The 23,317-nt window shown below is 61.6% G+C and overlaps 1 protein-coding gene across 3 annotated transcripts in view; it reads left to right on the forward strand.

Moving 5' to 3' along the window:
* Positions 1–23,317, forward strand: part of AGPAT4 (1-acylglycerol-3-phosphate O-acyltransferase 4) — a 98,643-nt gene that overhangs the window by 70,400 nt on the left and 4,926 nt on the right. For all 3 annotated transcript variants that reach the window (XM_051855176.2, XM_070074596.1, XM_051855177.2), the window contains 4 exons: positions 9,050–9,219; positions 17,086–17,247; positions 17,875–18,028; positions 20,302–20,404. In XM_051855176.2, coding sequence (XP_051711136.1) covers positions 9,050–9,219; positions 17,086–17,247; positions 17,875–18,028; positions 20,302–20,404 — 589 coding nt within the window. The remainder of the gene's footprint in view (positions 1–9,049; positions 9,220–17,085; positions 17,248–17,874; positions 18,029–20,301; positions 20,405–23,317) is intronic.

Genomic DNA, 23,317 nt, shown 5'->3' on the forward strand with positions numbered 1-23,317 from the left:
CACTGTCACTACGCCGTCACTGTCACTACGCCGTCACCGTCACTACGCCGTCTCCACGCTGGCCCTGCGCCGGCTCCGTGAGAACCCCTGCTGACCGGAGGAGCAAGGCTCCCCCAGGACTGTGTGGTCAGTTATCAGTGATCAGTGAGCTGCTGTATCGGCTGGGCGTGCGAGAGGCCAGGGGTCAGGGCTCCAGAGGCAGGTGGGCTCCAGCCCCCCCCGCCCCCGGCTTCCCTCCTGAGGTTTCGGTCAAGGGTGGGGACAGCAGGCCCTCTGCCTGCCTTTTGTGTGCAGCTCCGGAAGCTTCCTTCAGCAGAGTGGTGTGGCCACTTACGGGCATCTGCTTCCACTGCCCACACTGCCCACCCTGTGGCCGTGAACGCCAGCGTCAGTCCCCTGTCCCACACTCCCATGTCCAGCTGCCCTGGGCTGGGTCTTCAGGGACGCACTGTGGGACCGGGCAGGGCGGGGTGGAGCCGCAGCATGTCCTCAGGCACCCCCCCCCACCATGGCCTTGATCTGCCCTGAGGGCTTTGGGACAAAGGCTGCCCCATGCTGGCCGCATCACCATTGCAGTTGTGAGCTTCAGAGAATGCCTGTCTGAGTCTGTCACCTGCCAGGGCTGGGATGAGGTAGGCAGGGGGGGGAGGTGCTCAGCTCACGGCAGGCCCACCTGCATCGCAGACGGGCTGCTCCTCAGGCTTGCTTTCGGGGTCACCCCTCCAAGCAGCCCCCGTGGAGGCCAGTCCTGCAGAGGATTGAGCCTCGTCTGTGTGCTGAGTGCTCTGCACCTTACCCGTGAGAGAATAGGGAGACCCTGGCGCCCTCACGACCAGGTGCAGGGCCCAGCGAGGGCGACCTGGCCATTTCCTGCTGTTTCTCAGGCCTGGGGCTTCCCACAGTGGGAAAGGTGGGTCCTTGGAGGAGTCTGGGTGGGCCCTGGGGATGCTGCCATGTGGCTCCGCTCCGTTAGGCATCACCGAGAGAAAGCGCCGGAGCGTCTGTTGGTGAATGGACTGGTGGCAGCTCGCAGGAAGACCCAGCAGGTGCGCCCGGGGGAAGCTGGGGAGAGCCCACGTCTGCAGGGCCTGGGATATGAGAGGTTTCCTGGAAGTCCTCAGGAGCCCATGGGCTTGCTAGAGAGGACAGGCAGGGGGAGTGCAGCAGGAGACCCACACAGAAGCAGCAGGGCAGGGCGCAGGGCCCCACAGGCGTGGCCACAGGTCGGGGGCAGTGGGCAGCTGGTCTTGTATGGGAAAGCCCAGACTCGGCTTGAGCAGCAGGAAGGGCCGTATCACCCCGTGGACTTCTCTGTCTCTGTGGCCCCAGCAGCAAGGCCCTCCTGTGTTTGCAGCCTGCTCCGGGGAGAGCGAGCGCCACACCTTGCTGTCCACTCAGTTCCAGGGAACCGTGTTGTTTTGTAGTTCCTCTCTGAGTTTTGGATGGGGCGTGGAGCGGGCCTGGTGGGACCCCTGCCCTGTGATCAGGGGCCCCAGGTGGAGGGTGCTGTGCAAGTGTGAGGACCTCGGCTGCTTCCTGTGGCTGCTGGGGAGTCGCCTGCCTCTGGGGCAGCCACACGGGGGACAGCGCCACCTGTAGGCGGTGGGAATGTGAGGGCTCTCGGTCTGTGCTTGCAGGAGTTTGGGGGTGCGAGGTCTAGTCTTTAACCTAAATGACCATCAATTTAAAGCGAGATCATAAACAGTTGGTATAAACCTGCAGTTGCCCAGTTACCTTACACATAACATAACTACAGGTGTAGTCGTGTCTTCGCTGAAGTTCGGTGAAGTCAGTGATAAAAATGCCATTTTCCTTGGTCTCCTGGCTCTGATCTGATTCTGCTCCTAACGCCTGCTGACTTTGACCTCTGAGCTTGCTCTTCAGGGCTCCCATCAGCAGCCTATGGACGTCAGCCTTCCCCGCGGGGTCTCTGCCTCCCGGGCTAGGTAGCGTTTGCCTCGACTCTCGGCAGGACAGGGAGGAGGTGGCGGCCTTGTTGTGCTGTGCTGGCCCGGGCCCCCGTCCCTGCCTACACCGTGGGCAGAGCTGTTAGGGGCTTGACATGGCGTGGGAGTCTTCTAGGGAAGACTGGGCCCTGGGGTCCCGGCCAGCGTGGAGCCAGGGCCCGGTCTGGAGAGGGGACAGGGTAGAGAGACGACTCGGGTGCTCGCTGCCTTGCAGTGTCGCTGGGCGGGCCTGTGTTGCTGTGTCCTCCCGCCTGCCGTGGCCTCTGCTGTGTCCGGCTGCTGTTGCTGGCGGCATCAGGAGCGGGGAAGGCCCTGGCTGCGTTCCAGGCCGTGCACAGCACCACGGGGGCTTCAGTGTGTTCAGGCTGCACAGCACGCCCTGTGGCGCATCTTTGATCTTCACGTCATGGGAAAGGCACTGCCTGGCTCTGCTCGGACCCCTCCCCGCTTGTCCGTCTCCTCCCTCAGAGAGTCAGGGCTTCGGTGTCCCTGGGGACCTAGAGGGTCACGGCGGGCGTCTGTCCCTTGCTGGACACGGCCCTCTGCGGACCCATGCCCTGCACTGGGGCCGAGCGTCCCGCTCCTCACCTGTAGCACGGGCACAGGCAGTATCTCAGGCACTCGGCCAGTGCCAGCTGCCATCCTTGTCTCCTCCTCTTCCTTCCATCCAGATGGAAAAGGGGGCCTCTCACCGCACCCCCATCTGCCTGCTTTTCTCTCCTGTGCACTCCTTGCTCGCCAAACAACAGCCACCCTGTGTCTCTGTTCTTTTCCGGGCCCAGCCACAGGAGGATAGCAGCGGGGACTGTGCTGCCCTCCTCCTGAGCTGCTCCTTGGGGAACTGAAAATAGCTCCGGGGTCCCCAGGTGGGGTCTGCAGAACAGGCAGCATCCCCGGGCTGCCCCCATAAGGCCCTCAGAGCAGACTTTGCGCTGGGACTCAGCCTGGACCCTGGGAACAGCCAGAGGAGACCACAGTTGGCAAAACTGGGCTGGCTGAGCTTGTAAAAACACGCCCGAGGGGCTGGTCTCCCAGAAACGCCTGCAGCACCCCACCTTCCTGTGCACCCCATCATGATCTGGGGTGCATTATGCTGGGCGTGGCCACTGTCACACGTGCTGCAGCACCAGGACCCTACACACAGGCTTACTCACGGTGTGAGCTCGGGGGTCTGGGGGGCCAGCGATGGGTCGGCAGCAGCGGCCAGGCACCGCGTGTGGGCTCCCGTCCCACGCCACGGGCCCTGCTCTGCTCACGGCACACCCCCAGCCACTGCAGGAGAGGCGGTGGCTCCCTGGCCTGCCAGTGCCGCTGGGGCGGGGCCATCCAGGGCAGCCGAATCCAGAGGATTCCTGGGGTCGGGGGATAGTTTCCTGGGAAGAGGGGACGACCGGGAGGCTGCTCTCCCTCCTCCCTCCTGGCTAAGGAAACACACTCTAGCAACAGAGTGACTGTAGCCCGGCCGTGGCGTAGGGTTTAGGGGAAGGAGGCTGGGGCACTCACACAGAGTGCCCAACCTGTGGGCTCAGAACGGGAGGTTGGGTGCCCCAGGACCAGAGGGTGCTGGGTGAGGACGGCCCCTTGCTGGGGCTGCTGTGCACCAGCCCACACAGGACACGTGTCCACAGCAGAGGGCCAGCTGGCCTCACCTGCCCATCACTGAGCTCCTGCATGGGACCAGGGCCCAGGAGATCAAACTTCGCTCCTCTCCCTTGCCCCTCTGTTTCGTGGGCATGCAGGCCAGCAGCCCAGTGGCTGACAGCTCAGGGCTGTGACCGCCCGCCCTTGGCTCGTGAGGTCATTGCTACGTGTAGCCCAGCCAGCCCTGGGCCCGGGGCCACAGAGGCCGGCCCGTCTGATGTGTTCTCGTGGTAGCCCCTGCCTTCCCCAGGTGGCCTTCCTGGGCAGTGCCCTGGGTGCACCTGGCCCTGTCCTCACCTGGGCCCCTCTGCCCCTCGCCCTAGGGGTCAAGGTCCAGCAGTGTGTGGAGTCTGGAACTTCCATGTCCCTCTGGGAAGTCCCTCTCGGGCAGTTGTTTGGGGTCTGTGGCCCTGGGTAGGAGGTCACAAGGATCCCCTGCCCGTCTCCCATTCTGGTTTCATTTTAATTTGCTGCATTTTTCAGTTCCCAGCATTACTGTCTTCTAAGTGACTGTTCAACCAAACGCTCCGGTTCTTGTGGATAAAAGCCTCAGCTGCTTCTCCTGCTGTTCAGTGTGTGTTCGCTTGGACACCAGAGAGGAAGGCAAGTGCTTCCCAAAGGCCAGATCTTTGCTTCGGAGGGACTGGCGCTGGTCGCGTTTACTGCCGGCTCCTGGCACTGCGATGCCGTGGGCCGGACTGCAGCCTGAAACTCTTGACCTAACTGGACAATAGGAGGCTCTGCTCCCTCCTGGGCCCCCGGCTCGGGTGCCTGTCGGTGACTTTCTGAGTTCAATAGAGGTGCCAAAGAATGAGTCCTTAGAAAGCAAATGGTGCCACCATTGCCAAAGAGAGAGAGCGCAGAGAGACAGAATCGGAGTAATTCACGATCTGCCCCCCTTGGCCTACGGGAGAGCGGGCAGGAATGGCTGAGTGTGTGTGAGCACTGGGGGAGCTGGCACAGCCCTGCAGGACCCCAGGCATCACGTGTGCCCCCGGGCCCTCAGCAGGTGCAGAGCCCTGGCGCTGGAGGCATGGCATTGGCTTGACTGACAAGTGGCCCATCTCAGAGGGGGCAGCTCCAAGCGGCCGTTGGGTACCAGAGGGGGCGCTGTTGAGCAAGGCTGTGGCCAACAGCGGAGGTGGCGCACATGGGGAGGGGGGTGCAGCCGGACGTGCTGTGGAGGACCTTGTCATTGTTGCCCGGCTTCCAGAGGAGCAGCCAACTCAGTAAGGCACGTGCTATGGGCCGATGCGTCCCGGCACCCTCTGTGCGCTGCACATGGGGACACGGAAATGGAACACAAGGTGGCCAGGCCACGGGGCCGTGGCCATGTGAGTGGGAGAGGCTCTGCGGGGACGTGTGTTGGAGGAGTTGGCAGGGTTAGCCCAGGGAGCAGCAGAGGGACCCCTCGTCCACTGTGGATTCAAGACCGTAATCCGTACGCCTGCTTTCTGGTGTATTTGCATTGCGGAAATGCTTGCACAAATTTTTTTTTTTTTTTTTTTTTACAGGCAGAGTGGACAGTGAGAGAGAGAGACAGAGAGAAAGGTCTTCCTTTGCCGTTGGTTCACCCTCCAATGGCCGCCATGGCCGGTGCGCTGCGGCCAGTGCACCGCGCTGATCCGAAGCCAGGAGCCAGGTGCTTCTCCTGGTCTCCCATGGGGTGCAGGGCCCAAGCACTTGGGCCATCCTCCCCTGCATTCCTCGGCCACAGCAGAGAGCTGGCGTGGAAGAGGGGCAACTGGGACAGAATCCTGTGCCCTCACCGGGACTAGAACCCCGTGTGCCAGCGCTGCAGGCGGAGGATTAACCTATTGAGCTGCGGTGCCGGCCTTGCACAAATATTTTCAAAACCATTCATTTTCAAAGATGTCTTTGGGTATTGTTTGTAGCCATGAAAAAACAAGGGGGAAATTGCCAGTCGGTAGCAGAACTGGTAAACAAAGCACGGGCCGTCCGCATCGTCACTGCTGTGCGTCTGTTACGTCAGACTCCACGGGATCGCCATGCCGGCTGCTTTTGACCTAGAAAATGGCAGCTTCATACATTGAGCCGAGAACGAGCAATCCTCCTGGATTTCTTGTCTTCCCCTTTAACGCGGGGTTCAGAGTGGTGCCTCACAGCCCCCAGGAGTGTGATACAAGCCACGTGGAAAGCAGCAGGTGACCAGAGCTCTGTAAGTGCTCGCTAACGTCACCGTCTACATCTGCGCAGAGAAAGATCTAGAATACACTGTGTGGTTGACAGACATCAGCAAAGGATGAGCCCATCTGCAGAGGGAAGCACGTGTGTGCACGTGTGTGTGTCTGCACATGTGTGTGTACATGCGTGTGTGGCCGATGCATAGGGGCAAGGCAGGAAGAGTTGGTTCTACGTTGTTCATGCTGGTTAACCTTTGGGAAGGGGGCAGGTGGGGGGGGCAGGGGGTGAAGAGGGAGTGTCTCAGTGGGGTTCACTGGGACCGCCCAGTGCAGCCCAGTGTGCACCCATGTGGGACTGGTCCCAGGGAGCGCAGGCAGGAAGGGGCAGTGGACGTGAAGTGGGGGGGGGGGAGCAAGAGGCTGGAACCCCAAGTATGAGCTCCGCCCCCCGAGAACGGGCTGCAGTCTGTCCTGGGTCACGGCTGGTGTGGGCGCCGTGCGGAAGCTGGGCCCTGGTCACAGAGCTGGACAGAAGCACCTGGCCTGGGGGTGAGGACGCTAGTGGAGGGTCCGGGGAGGAGGAGGAGCGGTGACCCAGGCGTGGCGCCGGAGCCGTGGGTTGGCAGATCCGCCGCGAGTGTGACCTCCACGGTGGCGCTGTCCCCCTGCCGCCCTGTGGCAGTGCTGGCCTAGCGGACGCGTTTCAGAGCCGCTGAGGGGTTTGTGTTTCCCTCTGTCTGTGCCTGGGCTCTGTGTCCTTAAAAACAGTGAAGCTCTTCACCAAAAAAACAGAACTGTGGTGGCGGGGGGGACAAACCTCTTGCACCAGTGAGACCTGGCGTTTGCGTGGCGGCCGCCGTCCCCTCCGGCTGGCAGCTGCAGCCACTTCCAAGCTGGCCTCCCTCCTCTCCATCCCTGTTCCAGTCTGTTCCCGCTGGGGTCAGGGTGGTTTTGCAAAACACACGTTGCATCCGGTGTGTGCCTGTTTAAAAAGGCTCCCATGGCTTCTTGTCTTTTGAACGAAACCATGAATCCTAATCCTGATCAAGAAGTCTACACTGTGTGCTCTGCCCGTCTCTCCCTGTCCGTCTGCCTTCAGTGGCCATAGCCTTGTGTGCCATCACCTTGCATGTAACAGTCGTAAGAATCACCACGCATACAACAGCCATAAGACTCACCATGCGTGTAACAGACATAACACTCAGCATGCATGTAACAGTCATAAGGATCACCGTGCATGTAACAGACATGAGACTCATGTGTATGTAACAGCCATAAGACTCACATACATGTAACAGGCATGTAACATGCTCATCATGCATGTAACAGCCATAAGACTCACGTGCATGTGACAGACATAAAACTCATGCATGTAACAGACATAAGACTCACATGCATGTAACAGACATAAGACTCATCATGTGTGTAACATAAGACTCACATGCATGTAACAGACATAAGGATCTCCATGCACACGACAGCCGTGAGACGCACATGCATGTAACAGTCGTAAGAAGATGGCTATCTGTTGACCTGCCATGCACAGCTTTACGCCACGTGCTTGGAATACGGAATCTTCCCACCCACAGCAGCTCTGGCACCGTTGACCTTCCTTCTGTTACCAGCTAGGACACCAGACTCAAACATGCTCAGTGTCAGGACCGCTAAGTGACAGCACCAGGACTGGAGCCTGGCGTGGGCGTGGTGTTCAGCCCCCCTCTTGTCACGCAGTCCTGGCTGCTGAGCCGCCTTCCCCATAGGCAGTGAGCGTGGGAGGCAGGGGTCCGGTCTGCGGGTCCAGTGCTCATCCGTGGCGCCGCCCAGCGTGCTCGCACACGGAGAGAATCACAGGCCAGCCGAAAGCAGCGAGGTGCCGGGCGCTGGCTGGCACTGCGGTTAGGGTGAGCCAGGCCAGATGGTCCTTGCTTTCTGGTGCCATGGCCTGCGGTCAGAGGCTGTGACATGGCTGTGAAGGGTGCCAGGCAACGTGGTGTGTGGGGGCGGGAGGACTGGGCATTCGGCCGTGTGGCCCACACGGAGTGGCACGGTGACAGCTTTGTCCCCCCAGCTTCCCATGGGGCCGTGCTGGCCGCTCCCCTGTGCTCCTGGTCATCCTGGCCCCTTGAGGGAATCCCAGCTGTCCTGGGGCATCACTAACTCAGTCCCTCTGTCCTCCTGCCCACCCTGAGCCCTGACCTTTGCTGACTCATCACTTCTAGTCCCACCCTTGCCCATGGGATGACGCGGAGGGCCCTGTGTCTCGTCAGCTCCCAGAAGCAGGCAGCCGCTTTTTATTCCTCACTTCTGGGCTCTTGCTAGTGTTTCGTGGACCCCATGGCTCCCACTTCCTGGGTGCTGTGTGCAAGCCACGCTCCGAGTGCGCCCAGTGTGGTGGGTATTTGTGTTGCCACCAAGCCTGGTGACACCGAGGCGTCATGAGGTTAACATGCTCACTGCTTAGTAACTAGATTGTGTGCTTTCTAGAACATTCTGGGGGTTTTCCAGAGCATTCTGGGGTTTCCTGCCTCCAGCCTTCAGGAAGTTCCAGGAGCAGCCACTCGGGCCAACATGAGGCTGGGCTGACCTCAAGGTCAGATCCCTTGCCTCTGTGTGCATGTGGGGTGGTGTGTGTGTGTGTGTGAGACCTGTGCAAAGGGCGCTTCCCACTGCCCGATGACAAGACAGGGGCATGGCCTTTGGGGAGGACCCACACCCACCTGCCCACCACCCACCTGCCCACCGCCTTCAGCTTTAAAATCATTTCAGGGTGCTACACAGTCACCCCCTCGTTCAGCTGTTTTTCTGCACAACTTCTGACGTGCAGGCATTGATTGCCCTGTGAGTGACCCGACTGGGGGCTGGCCTCCCGGAGTCCAGGCGCTGGGAGGACACTTGGGTTCATCATCACCGCCTGGGAAAAGCCCTGGGCTGTTCTCCACGCCTCCCGGAGGCCTCGAAGGTCCTACGTGGGAAGGGACAGTCGGGTCTTGGCGTCCGTGGGTGGAGTCTGAGTGTCCCAGTGTGTCACAAACCCGTGCTGCCTGTCAGAGCTCTGTGACACAGGTGCGGATCCTCCACGGGCCCCGGGCTTCCCGATTGATTTCCCCACGGAGCTTAATCCACGATGCAGACCCTAGGGAATCCTGGGAGTCCTCTCGCTTTTCCTGCTCCCCCTAAGGCCTTCCAGGAGCCCAAGTGTGCGCTGACGGGGTTCAGGAACGGCCCCGCCGGTGGGGAGTGGGGGGCGGGGCCGGAGGACGTGCGGGCTGAACATCTGTGCGCGTTTCTGTGTTGCAGAGCTGGTGATGTTGCTGGAGTGGTGGTCCGGCACGGAGTGTACCATCTACACCGACCCGCAGGCCTACCCCCTGTACGGAAAGGAGAACGCCATCGTGGTTCTGAACCACAAGTTCGAGATCGACTTCCTCTGTGGCTGGAGCCTGGCCGAGCGCTTTGGGATCTTGGGGGTAAGTGGGGCGTGCGTCCCCCCGGCCTCGGGCGTGCCCCCAGCTGGGCAGCACGGCCTCCCCTTCGCGCGTGACCACTGGGAATTTCCAGAGGAATCAACAGGCAGGTTCCGCGGGAGGCGATGCTCTTCAGTCTAGGCTGGCGTTGGGGTGGGTGTCTTCTCGGGAGCCGGAAGGGGTGCAGCGGTTACTGCACGCCCGGCGTTCTGCATGCGATGCCCTCACTCCATCCTCAAAGGAACCTTTCTGAGTCAGAGGAAGAGCACCCACCTTAAAGACGTTGCGTAGTTTACATGCTCTGCTCGGGACCGCGCGGCGGTGACTGGGTTTGGTTGTACCTCCTGTCTGTATTCTTTACTGTGCGCTCCTGTTTCCTTGGCCTCGGGCAGAACTCGCCTCCGGGTTTTCCTCGCTGTAGGCCCGAGCACGTGGGGTCCCCTAAGCACGAGGGTTGAGGGATTCTCAGGGAGTTACGTTTTTCCCCTGGGAGTTTGACTTCTCGCACGCAGCTTGCAGACCCTTAGATCTGGGTCCCTCGGCTGATGTCTGTGGTGTTGAACACGAGGGGGTGTGCAGCGGCCGAGCGGGCTCACGGGGCTCCAGTGTGGCAGGCGGGAAGTCCCGGCTTTTCCATGCAGGGCGTGTGTGGCCAGCGCTCGGAGACGGACAGGGGCACTGCTCACGTCACTCTTGGTCTCGTAGCCCGGAAGGCAAATTCCTGGCCTGGAGAACCGGGAGGGTTGGCCGTGGAGGAGAGAGGAGGTGGGCAGGGGGCGGAGCCAGCCGGCTGGAGTGCCTCTCTTTTCCTGTTGACACTTGGCATGTACATGTGTGTGTGTGTGTGCGCGCGCGCGTGCACCTGTTCAAGTCCCTGGTTAGGAACCAAAGCAGAACTTCCCGTATGGGCCTCTGAGAGTCCTGGGCGGGAGCTAGGTCGCAGTCCTGTGGTTTAGAGATGGCTCCGCCCCCAGCCCTGTCTGTCACAGATCCCGCTGGTCAGGGACAGCTCAGCTCGCAGAAGGGAGGGCACCCGGAGCCTTTGCCAGGAGCAGCAGGACAGCAGCCGTCCCACACTGGGCCCGGGCTCGCCTGCACCGCTCCAGGGGCAGTTTCTAGGCAGCTGGGGTGTTTTGTGTGGGGCAGGGCAGTGCCTGCTGCATTCTGGGGCCCTTTCCACTCCCTGTTCGGTCCTGCTGGCTCTGTGTGCCGCACACCTGTCGTGCTCTTGCTCGTCATGGTGCCGTCACTCGTGGCGTACAGATGAGCTCCCAGAGCTCGGTTTGGCCACGTGGTTTGCTCCAGGACTGACTGAGGCTGATCCCTGTGCTGTTGCTCCTCCCCCACAGGTGGGGCTGGGAGGGGAGCTGGGTGGCCTGGAGAGCGGTGACAGGGACAGGGACAGGCCTGGCTGCGCTCCTGAGGGCACAGGACCAGCTGCCGACGGGGCGGGGCCTCTGGTATCCTCCTGGCTCGAGCTGTGCACAGGGCTCGGGGAAGGCGGAGGTCACTCCTTGGTGGAATGGGGCCGCAGGAACCGACAAGGCAGGGACCACACAGAAGCCCAGAGGAGCAGCGTGAGTAGGCAGGGGGAGGCAGGCAGAGCTGGGGGAAAGGGAAACCTGCGTGCGCATGGAGGGGAAGTGACAGTGGGAGAGGGCCCCGGGCCTGGAGGGCAGACCCGGCTTAGACAGGGGGCACGGGGCCCAGGGGCGGCTGATGGCAGAATCTTCCAGAAGTGCAGACCAGGAGTTGAGGTTACGGAGCCCTCAGGTCCCCACTGCTAGTTTTTGTCTCAGTAAAAGATGCGCGCGGTCACATTTCTGGGGTTACCGGCGGGGAGACTTCTGGCAGGGTGGGTGTCAAGCTTCAGGGGGCTGTTTTGCAGGTCCTTATCGGGATGGGGTATCCATGGCGGCCCAGAGAGAGCGCGAGCGCTCCCAGGACAGGCGTCGCGGCTCGGGCACCCAGCTTGCTCCGTCTTAGAAGGGAGCCCGTGAGCCCAGCCACACCCGGGTAGGCGAGGTGGCTCCCCGGGGGCCGGGAGCCGTGGCCGCTCTTCCCACTTGTGCAAGGCATTGAGGGGAGCCGAAGCTGCGCGGCCTGAAACAGACTGCAGTTCTTCAGAGAGAGAATAGAGCGAGCGGGGTGGGTACGATGCCTGGCCTGCCCTCCCCCAGCCACTGGCACGTGTGCTAGACGCGGCCCCTGTGAAGGTTCCGTGTGTGTGTTTCCTGCACGCGGCACGGGGCACTATGGGCTCAGAGATACAGAACCCGTCTTTGGGGACAGCGTCGTGTGGGAAGAGAGGTCACAGGGGGACACGCACACCCCTGCGAGGCCCAAGTACACATGGGCATCTCCCCTCAGGCCAGCAGGGTGTGGCCGGCCAGGGTGACACCCAGTGAGCACCCCTCGATCAGACAGGAAGCAGCGCCCTGAGGCCACCTGACCGGGCGTGAACCCCTCGTGTGCTGGGGAGGACGCAGTGGGGGAGTGGTAGGTGGCCGGGGAAGAGGGTGCTGGTTTGGGACTGTCATGGACCACCCTTGGGGAGGAACTTGAACCTGTTCTCAGCAGGTGCATTTCCTCATTGCTCACCTGCCCGCTGGCTGTCAGCCCCCGGGGACAGCGAAGCCTTGCTGAAGGCAGTGACCTTGGAACAAACTAGGAGGGCACGAGAGGGCTGGGGGAGGGGTAGTTATGAGGCTAGGGAGAGGGGTGGGAAGCCGGGAGGTGGTGAATGACGTGCCTACTCAGTGACGGTCTGCCCGGTGGCTGAGGTCCCTGCCGGGGCATGGCTGGGCACACCCAAGTCCTCCTTTCTCTGCCGGCCCCGTGTCTGTGTCTCAAGGTCACTGTGGGATGACGTTGGACCTGCTGAGCCAGATCAGTCACAAGGGCTGGCGCCAGCACAGCCAAGGGGCAGCCTGCACAGCTCCCAGCGAAACAGCCACCCAGGTGTCAGAAAACTCTGGAAGCTCACTGAGAAGCCGACACGGGCACTGAGGCCCGGCGGCCAGAGCTCTGGTTTCCCGGGGCAGGGAAGCGTGGTTCTTGCTGAGCGAGATGGCACACGTGTGAAACCTGCGAGTCTCAGAGCTGGACCATAGGAGGATCACTTTTCCAGCTGGAATTTCTCTGCAGGACAACACAGATCTGTCTGCAAAGGCTGCAGGACTGTTACTTCCGGCAGGCCCCCTGGGTGATAACCAGCCCTCAGATTGTAGGCTTCCCGCGTTTCCACAACTGAACAACAAAGGGGAGACACTGGGAGGCACGTCTGTGTGTTCTGTGCACTGGAATCCCCGGGCACGAGTCGGTCGGTTTCTCCCTGCGGCTCCATGACAGCTGCTAAGGTGGCAGGGAGACGGCTCGTGCAGGCAGAGACAGCTGGGCTCAGTCCCAGCCCTGTGCACCTGACGCTGGCTCCTGCATTTATGGCTGGGGGGGGGGGGGGGTGTTCTGAAGCTCAGTAGATCTTCCCCCTTTTGAAGTGTTTGGGAGCCCAGGTGCAGTGCCCAGCACCAGGTGGGGTGCCGTGAGCCCTGCTTTCTTGGCCTGTGTCCCCCTTCATCCACTGCTGTGAGGAGGTGGTGGCAGGAAGGGCTCACCTGCTTCAGCACCCGGGACAGAGCAGGTAGGATCTGGGAGAGCCCCCCACTGTCAGGCAGCGGCAGGCATGGCTAGATGCCTGCCTGCCCCGGTTTCTTCACCCACACCTGCTGGCCGACTGCTCTCGGGGGAGGTCTCTCGTGACAGGCACAGCCGCAGCCCTGGTGCTGTCGGCTCTGGTGGGTGGTGTACACCCCTGCCAATGCTGGCATCACCCGAGTGTGTGGGAAACGCCCTCCCCGCCCCGCCCCTGCCAGCCCCACCCAGGGTTCTCTGGGGCTCTGGCTGCTGGTTCTGCCCCTGTGCCCTGAGCGCCAGGGACTTCTGTCCGTGACGTCACCCACTGTGCCAGGCTTGCTGGGATCTGGCACACACACAGAAGGGACCCAGGGGAGCGGTGACATGCAGGTAGCCGGGGAACGAAGCAGGCAGCTCCCAGACGCACAGCGGCACCTGCGTTCATCCCCGAGCGTTGTCCTGGAAACACCAGCGTGCACTTGGTATTGAAAGCGAAGTCCCAAGTGGGGTGTGCCAAGGACACTGGTCTGCCCACGCTGACTGCTGGTGACACCGGGCTGGCTTAGAGTGGCGCTTGCCAGGGAGCTGCCTGCAGCCCCTTCACACCCTTGGCTCTGCCCCAGGCCATGCTGCCCCGCCCCACTGCTGACCTGCTCTTTCTCACAGCCACCTGCCTCGGGCTTGGGTTGGCCTTTGCTTCTTGCGACTGTTTAGCAGACACCTCCTGCTCCAGGGCGCCGGGCACCAGGACAGGAGCCAGTGTTGGCGGTCCTCGTCTGGGAAGCAGAGAGCGAGAGACCACAGCATGCACAGGGCCGGCTCACATTCGCTCACCCTCCCTGGCACAGATGTTGTCTCTCACCTTCGATGGGCACACACAGGGACACTCAGGCACACACGCATAGACAACATACAGACACACAGTTGTTCATATGCAGACACACATAGGCCCAAAGAGACACACACACACACACACAGACATTCATAGATAGGCACACACACATAAACAACATACAGACACACACTTGTACATATGCAAAGACACACATAGTCCCACAGAGCACACACACACACACACTTGTACATAGGCACATAGTCCCAGCGACACACACACATAGACAACATACACACAGACGCAAATAGGCCCAAAGATTACAGACACGCACACATATAGACACATTCATGTACACAAACACCCAAAGACACACACAGATAGACACACAGGCACAGACAACATAACACAGACACACACACATACAAAGCCATGAGCCACACACTTATATACACACAGGCATGCAGGCACACACATGCATATAGACACATTATACACATACACCCAAAGACACACACACATTGACATACAGATAGGCAGATACACAGGCACAGACAACGTAACAGACACACACATAGCCATGAGCCACACCCATGCATATAGACACATACGTACATAGACACACAGATACACATATGCATATACATACTCACCCATACAGATACACACACACCCTAACACAGAGGTACAGACGGACACAGACCCTCACAGAGACACTCACACACACACACACACAGACACAGCTTGTAGTCAAGGAGAAGTGTGTGTAGACCCTTCAGTCTTGCTGTTTTCTGAATCCCACTTGAGGTGCCCCGTTATGTATTTGGTGGGAATAAACGACCTGGGTGACCTCGGCTGACCGAGGCACCTGCGGGAGCAGCGCTGGGTCTGAGAACCAGGGAGCGTGGCCCTGCTCGCCGTGCAGGGCGCTGGCGTGGCCTGTGTGCCCGGCCCAGCCCTGATCGCCACCTCTGCGGGTTCCCAGGGGCGCTTCCAGGAGGGGAGGCGTCACAGGTGCACCACAGGCCAGGGTGCCCGCGCGCCTGCCGTCCCGTCATGTGCACGTCTCAGGGTGGGCAGCCGTCCCTAGCAGGGCCCTCTCCGAGGCCGGGGAGCCCAGCGGGGAGAGGAGAGGTGACAGCCGCCACGCCCCGGGGCTTCTCTGAGGCAGCTCCTTCCCTCAGTGGCTCACGCCTGCACCGGGGTCACCCAGGGGACTGCCCGAGCTGACCTCCAGGCTCCTGGGCCTGGCTGTTGGTATGAGTTGATCCTGACCATGGACGGAGTGGGCCTCTGTGGAAAGATGGGGCTCTGCACCCCCCCAAACACACACACACACATTCAGAGAGTTCAGTAAACTTTGACCTGTGTAGGGTCTGATGTCCTGAGGGACATGTAGCACACCTGCGCCCCCTTGTGGCCTGCTGTGCCTGTGCCCATGCTGTGTCTGCTAGACGCACTTGTATGCAGGTGGATCCGTTGGGACGTCTGCCCTCGTGGTAAATCCCGTCAGGTTTACCTTCCAAGGGATTGGTGGAACTGGCGTCTTGTCTTGTATGTCCTCTCTCAAGCCGCTGCCACCTGCGCAGGCCGCTCTGATGGGCCCGGGAGAGTCCAGGAGAATCAGAGCTTAGTGAATCCTGTCCGGGGGCAGCAGCCCTGTGGCCCCGCCCCTCTGCTGTGCCCTGACATCACAGCCAGGTGCTGGAGGCAGGAAGACGCTCTATCAGGGAGCAGAACCCTCCCCAAGACCCCCCACCCCACCCCACGCAGCCCTCCACAGACCTGGCCATCTTACTGCCCACTCTTGCCCCTCGCCCTGGAGCCGGTGACCAGCGGGCGACACGGGCAGGGCTCTGGCACTCAGGACCCAGGGCACATCAGCCTAGGGACAAAAGGAGACTGACGAACGTGGCTCGGTGTGGGGGCGGCCCAGGCTTCAGCCTCACGCGGACACTGGGCCTGAATTCTCCTTCCCGGCTCTGAGCCGCAGGCCACGGGATTCCGGGACGGTCACTTCACGTCTGAGCTCGGTCGTCTGTATAGCTGGGTGCCTAGTCCTGCTGGTTTGGAATTGACAGAGAATTCACACGGTTCTCGGGAGTTAGAGGCCAGTTGAAAAACAAACCCCAGCTTCGAAAGGGGCCTGTGCGCTCTCAGCCTGGGGAAGTCTGCCGTCTCTCAGAGGAAGGCCGCAGGTGGCTGGGGCGCCTGGCCCTGTGCAGGGGGCACGTGGCCTATTGTTCCCATGCTGGGCTGTACCTCGGCCGTCGTGGCGGGGAGGGAGAGAGAGGAGAGAGGGCCTTGGGGAAGGGAGAGGAGGAGGGAGGGGAGGGAGAGCCTTGGGGAAGGGAGAGGAGGAGGGAGAGGAGGAGAGAGGGCCTTGGGGAGGGAGAGGAGGAGGGAGAGGAGGAGGGAGGGGAGGAGGGAGGATGCTGAGGAAGGGAGAGGAGGAGGGAGGGCCTTGGGGAAGGGAGAGGAGGAGGTAGGGGAGGAGGGAGGAGGAGAGGGGGCCTTGGGGAAGGGAGAGGAGGAGGGAGGGCGGGAAGGAGGGAGGGGAGGGAGGGCCTTGGGGAAGGGAGAGGAGGGGGGGAGGGAGGGGAGGGAGGGCCTTGGGGAAGGGAGGGGAGGAGGTAGGGGAGGAGAGGGGAGGAGAGAGGGCCCTGGGGAAGGGAGGGGAGGGAGGGCCTTGGGGAAGGGAGGGGAGGAGGGAGGAGGAGGGAGGGCCTTGGGGAAGGGAGGGGAGGAGGGAGGAGGAGGGAGGGCCTTGGAGGCGTTCCTGGGCAGCAGATACGGGAGCCAACTCCACTGGGTGCAAAGTGGGACGTGGGCCTCAGCAGAGTCCCCACAGCAGTCCAGCCTGCAGTGGGTCAAGTGCGCGTACCCAGAGCCAGCCTTGGGCCAGCTGTGGCGGCCACGCACGCCGTTTCCAGCTTGGGAGCTGTCCGGCTGGGCACAGCCAGAGCACGCCCCCGCCCCCGGGTCTGGGACTGTGGCCAGCTCCTTCACCTGCCTGGGGCTGAGAACCTGGCCAGGCGCCATCCCCGTCTGCCTCGCTGGCTGGGAGCCAAGTGAGGTCAGCCTGGAAGGGCTGCACACCTGTCACCGAGAGGGGGCCGGGGCTCAGGGGCCCAAATGAGGAGGTGACCTAGAAACCCTCGCGGCCAGGGGGGGCTCCGCTGGGAGCCTGCTGCCTCCCCCAAGTCCCCGCCTGGCTGTGGGACGGCCTTGGCCTCTGGCTGACATGGGGGGAGGGCCCCAGGACCATGCCTTGCTCTTGCCATGTTCCAGAACTTTCCTCCGAAGCCCCCCTGGTGAGAACACACCCCTTCTTCGCCCCTGAGCTCAGCAGCCGTGGGAGACGACCCCCGGGCTCACCGACGCCCTGGGCCCTGCCGTTTCAGAACTCCAAGGTGCTGGCCAAGAAGGAGCTGGCGTACGTGCCCATCGTCGGCTGGATGTGGTACTTCACGGAGATGATCTTCTGCTCGCGCAAGTGGGAGCAGGACCGCAAGACTGTGGCCACCAGCCTGCTGCACCTCCGTGACTACCCTGAGAAGTACCTCGTGCGTGGGCCGGGGGTGGCCGCACCTGACGTCCTGTGGCCCGCCGTGGCCGTGGGGTGGCCGCACCTGACGTCTTGTGGCCCATCATGGCTGTGGGGTGGCCGCACCTGACGTCTTGTGGCCCGCACTGGCCGTGGGGTGGCCGCACCTGACGTCCTGTGGCCCGCACTGGCCGTGGGGTGGCCGCACCTGACGTCCAGTGGCCCACTGTGGCCGTGGGGTGGCCGCACCTGATGTCCTGTGGCCCACTGTGGCCGTGGGGTGGCCGCACCTGACGTCCAGTGGCCTGCCGTGGCCGTGGGGTGGGCACTGACCACAGGGTGGTGAGGCCACCGCGCATCTGTGGCTGGGAGCCTCGTGTGACTGAGGCCGTGCATGGCCCTGTTTGTGTGTGTGTGTGTGTGTGTGTGTGTGAGAGAGAGAGAGAGTATAGCCATGCATGGGTCTGTGTGATGTGTGAGGCTATGTGTGTGTGTGTGTGTGTGTGTGACTGTAGCTGTGCATGGCTCTGCGTGGTGTGTGTGTGACCGAGGCCCTGTGTGTGTGACTATAGCCATGCATGGCTGCATGCTGTGGTGGGAGGCCGGGCGTGGCCCTGGCCCCCGGTGACTGTGCCCTCCCTTGCAGTTCCTGATCCACTGTGAGGGCACGCGGTTCACGGAGAAGAAGCACCAGATCAGCATGCAGGTGGCCCGGGCCAAGGGGCTGCCCAGCCTCAAGCATCACCTGCTGCCCCGCACCAAGGGCTTCGCCGTGACCGTGAGGTGTCTGAGAGACGTAGGTAAGCGAACACAGTGTCCGCAGGCCCTCGCTCCAGCAGGAAAGCAGGCCCAGTGCCCTCTGATCATCAGAGCATTCCCCGGCAGTGCTGCCTACCTGGCCACAAACTGGAGTGGCCGTGCATTGGTTTCAGGGGCTTCAGAGCCCACCTGGCACTCCTGGTTGGCACTGCCGCCTGGTGTCTGAGCGCACACCGCCCTCTGCTGCTCGGTGCTGGTACTGCAGGCTCACTGCATGCTCACCTGGGCTCACCTGGCAGACCCCAGGTCGCCCCTTGGGTTTGTTTTGAGGTTTGGGGTTTTTGTTTGGCGTCGATTGCCCGTCAGCTGCCTGCAGATGAGGAGCCCTTGCCTGTAAGATGTAAGCCCTTGCCCACCACTGTAAGATGAGGAAGACAGAATCCCATCTGCGTCTGGCCTTTCGCCTTGGGTTAGAAAACCCCAGGCTTGATGCTCCCTTACAGCCCCCTCCCTGGTGCCACCTGGTGGCCGAGGCCTGCACACAGCTCCAAACCTGAGGACAGCCCAGGGATGTGCCCTGTGCACCAGGCCAGCCGAGGGAGGGCCGGGCTCATGGCCAGAGCCTGGGCATCTGTGGTTTCTGGTCCTGCCCTGCTGGCAACCCGGGCTTTATGCCAGGATGGCACCCAGACTCCCAGGGGCTATATTGGGGTGCAGGGGTTGCCCCACGTGAGCCACCCTGTGTGGCGATGTCCACCTTATGGCAGGATCGCCAGGGACCCCAGCCCCACTTGGCCTTGGACCTCTAGTGGGCCTCCGAGAAGTGCCAAGTGCCCTGTCGACTTGTGGAGCCGCCCAGCTGTGGCTCATGACCCAGGTCAGCACTCCTGGCCTGGCCCTGGCATGATTTGCACTGCGCACCACTGAAGAGCCCGGCCCTGCTCCAGTGCGGGCTGCGGGGTCCAACCAGGATGCTCAGCTGGCTGCTGCTGCTTCCCTTAGAGTTTACCTGAAAGATTGCGGGGGGTTGGGGGGGTCCTTCCATCTGCTGGTTCACTCCCCAGGTGACCGCAGCAGCCCAGGCTGAGCCAGGAGCCAGGAGCCAGGAACTTCGTCCGAGTCACCCGCATGGGTGGCAGTGGTGCTGGGACTTGGGCCCTCTCGGGCGTGTTAGCAGGGAGCTGGATTGGAAGTGGAGCAGCGGGGACCTGGGCTGGCACACCCACGTGGGAAGCAGGTGTCGAGAGCAGCGGCTCCACCCCTGTGCGGCAGCACAGCCCCAGCGGGTGTCTTGTCACCCGCACTCTCCCCACGCTGCTTCCTGACTGCTGTCCCCTGGAGCAGCACCCTGCCACCGCCCCGCCCCCCCCCCCCCCCCACACACAGCCCCTCCGTCCCTGCCACACCTCGGCGGCCAGTTCCCTGCCAGCGAGGAGAGGAAGTGGCTTCTGGAGTCTCGGTGGCTTCCTGGGCCTGCAGCACCCATGGCCATGGCAGGGCCGCCCTCCCAGCTCCTCCTCTGCCCGGGCCTCCTGGAGGCTGGGGCGCTGGCCAGCCCCGAGTCTGTGCCCAGTGGTCACAGCCCCTCCTGCATTGCCCACTCTCCCGTCACTGGGTCAAGAGGGCTGAGGTTGTACCAGAAAAGGCCCCTCACCAGGAACAGGTGGCTCTGGACTGGCACTTGGGAGCCCCCAAACTCCCTGCACTCCTGGACGCAGCGGCCACTGGTTCCTACCAGGGCCTCCCCACACTCGGTATCACACGTTTTTCTGTCCTTGGTGCGTGAGCCAGGCCCTGGGTCCCTGAGTACCGCTGACAGGTGGTCTTACTGCCGAGCAGAACCACGAAGATTGCAACATAACTCGGTCCCCCGAGGAGTTTCCAGTCCTTAGGGAACAGAAATACTGGAATAGCTACACCATTTGTACGTGGCCACGTTCCTGGGGAGCGTGCCTTGAACTACTCTTACTGCCGGCACCGGTTGTGCACCTGCCGGCTTGGCTGCCCTGAGAGGGCAATGTTCTGCATGTTACTAAGTTGCAAGTCATTTTCCTCGTGCATCCGGCTCCGCCCCTGCCAGCACTGCGGCCAGACCCTCTAAGGGCCATTCTCCATAACCGAGCTGCGGTGGGGGTTTCTGGTAACAGACAGCAGGTGTTCCGTGTGGAGCACCTGGACCCTGGACAAGGGCCCTGCACCCTGCCACACACAGATACCCAGCGTGTGATTTGATCGTTGTCTTCCAATGTGTGTCTGCTAAACAGAAGTGGGTTCACACGCTATATACTGCTTTGTGTTTGTTTTATTTTTGTAGTTTCAGCTGTATATGACTGTACACTCAATTTCAGAAATAACGAGAACCCAACCCTGCTGGGAGTCCTAAATGGAAAGAAATATCACGCAGATTTCTACGTGAGGTGAGTCGGCTCCGTTCCCTTCCGGAAAAGACACCGCCCACTCAGAGGAAAGAACCCACAGGTGACCTGGAGACCGTCTTCCCGAGCCACCTGTGCCTGCTTGCGCCCTGTTACGGTCCGTGGTGGCGTTGTGGGCTCGGAGACGGCCTGGCACAGCCTGCTTTCCTCCCAGCTGCGTCCTGACCCTCTGGCACCAGCTCATTCTTATCACAGAGCTCGGACTGGATCAAGGACAACAGCATTTTATAATCAGTGTTTTTTTTTTTTATTTTTTATTTATTTATTTATTTATTTTTTGACAGGCAGAGTGGACAGTGAGAGAGACAGAGAGAAAGGTCCTCCTTTGCCATTGGTTCACCCTCCGATGGCCGCTGCAGCCTGCGCACCGCGCTGATCCGATGGCAGGAGCCAGGTGCTTCTCCTGGTCTCCCATGGGGTGCAGGGCCCAAGCACTTGGGCCATCCTCCACTGCACTCCCTGGCCACAGCAGAGAGCTGGCCTGGAAGAGGGGCAACCGGGACAGAATCCGGCGCCCCGACCGGGACTAGAACCCGGTGTGCCGGCGCTGCAAGGCGGAGGATTAGCCTAGTGAGCCGCGGCGCCGGCCAATCAGTGGTTTTGAGGTGGAGAATGCAGGGATGATCTTGGAAGATGGGCCTGCTGCGTAGAAATGCACACAGACAGTGGCTGTGGCTACAAGGGGATGGAGACGATCTCTGTGGTACCTTGCCTGCGTGTTACGTTGTAGGCTATTAACAATGTTAGTGAAACCAAGACCTTAGGACAGGGGCTGTGGCGAAGCGGGTAAATCCGCTGCCTGCAATACCAGCATCCCATATGGGCGCCAGTTCAGGTCCCGGCTGCCCCACTTCCAGTCCAGCTCCCTGCTAATGCACCTGGGAAAGCAGTGGAAGATGACCCAAGTGCTTGGGCTCCTGCACCCCAATGGGCGACCTGGATGGAGTTCCTGGCTCCGCCCTGGCCCCGTCCCAGCCCTTGTGGGCATTTGGCAAGTGAACCAGAGGATGGAAGATCCGTCCCTCCCTCTCCCTAACTCTTCAAAAAGAAAATCAGAAAGCACATCTGTGAGAAACTCCCTTCATCTGTCCATCCACCGCAGAATGGCCCCATGACTGGTGGGAGCCAGCAGCAAGAGGCTGTGGGTGTGGCCCACAGTGGACAGCCAGCCTGCCAGGTCGGGGGAGGTCACCGTCTCTGGGGCTAAGCAGGAGGCTGAGACGCCCATTGGGCAGCTCGCCAAGTAGTTTACAACTCTTTGCTTACAGCTGCCAAGTTACAGCACAGGGCAGTTGGCGGCTGACCACTCCCATAAGAGACCTCTCTGGTGGCCGGCGCCGGCACACCGGGTTCTAGTCCCGGTTGGGGCGCCGGATTCTGTCCCGGTTGCCCCTCTTCCAGGCCAGCTCTCTGCTGTGGCCCGGGAGTGCAGTGGAGGATGGCCCAAGTGCTTGGGCCCTGCACCCCATGGGAGAACAGGAGAAGCACCTGGCTCCTGCCTTCGGATCAGCGCGGTGCAGCCATTGGAGAGTGAACCAACGGCAAAAAGGAAGACCTTTCTCTCTCTCTCTCTCTCTCTCACTATCCACTCTGCCTATTAAAAAAAAAAAAAAAAAGAGAGAGCGAGACCTCTCTGGGAGGAGTTTCCGTAGCCTGGGTTACATCGCTTCCTACCTGGAAACAGCCCCGGCTCTCCGTGCAGAACAGAAGCATCATCATTACTGCTGTCTCTTTAAATCTGAAAGGTAGAGACAGGCAGACACAGAGCTCTGCCACCCTGCGGTCCACCCTTCAGATGCCTGCAACCGCGGCTGGGCTGTGCCAACCCCAAAGCCAGGATCCCACCCTGGGTCTTCCCTGGGGGTGGCAGGGACCCAGCTCGCCGGAGCGTCACTCGCTGCCTCTCTGGCGCATTGGCAGGTGGCAGCGCTGGGACCCGAGCCAGGCCCTCCGCTGTGGGACGCCCGAGTCCAGTGGTGTCTCAGCCACCGTGGCCCCCCGCCCTGCTGTCTGACATGCAGTTGGCAGTCTGCCTTACTGCTCAGGTTTCGGGCCTGGGAGGGTGGGGCAGCCCCCACCTTCTCAAAGGTGACCTCGCCCGGGACAGAGTGCCTTTGTGCCGCCGAGTCCCTTGGGCCCTGGGCAGGAGCTGGCCTGGGGCCGGCTGGGCTCTGGGGATTTGGGGAAAGCCCCAGCCGGGTGCCATTTCTCTCTGGAGCATTCTAGGGGATTTAAAAGGTTCACATAAAAACAACGGAAAGGAAAGTTACTTTGATACAAAACAATTTGAAATCCACGCAGATTTTTGGCAACAGGCATTTTGCGTGCATTTCAGAATCTGCATACAGCAAACCTTTGAGATTCCTTCTCCGTGAACTTTTTTTGTCCCTCATCTGTGGGGAAACTACACCGCCAAGTTCACCCACTGAAGCCGGGCCCCGGCCAGGCCGCTCGGCCCACGTCCCACCTCGTCTGTGTGTGCGGGCCCTTCAGAAGCGCGTGGGAGTAACAGGTTGACTGTGCACAAACTGTGAAAGCCAGGCCCAGCCTCTCAGTAAACCCTCCCTGCAAACGTCTGAGGCGCAGGCAGAGTCCCGCACCGGACAGGCTCCCGGGAGCGGCGCGGCGGCCACTGTCCCCGCAGAGCAATGCTGCCCACGGCCTGCAGCCCACGGCAGAGCCCCGTGTGGCAGTGCCCGGGGGTGGGGGTCACGAGAGGAGAAGCATCGGCAGAGGCGCTCACGGGGCGGGTCTGTTGTGTGAAAGTCGTACCTTTGTGCCTGCTGGCCCTGAAGGCGAGGCCAGCGTCCTGGCGCAGGGACCCAGCGTGGCCCCCGAGATGAGGTCCTGGTGCTCCTTGTCACAGACCATGGCGCTGTGATGGGATGAACGTTC

Source organism: Oryctolagus cuniculus, chromosome 5 (assembly GCF_964237555.1).
Source record: "Oryctolagus cuniculus chromosome 5, mOryCun1.1, whole genome shotgun sequence".
NCBI classification, from domain to species: Eukaryota; Metazoa; Chordata; class Mammalia; order Lagomorpha; family Leporidae; genus Oryctolagus; species Oryctolagus cuniculus.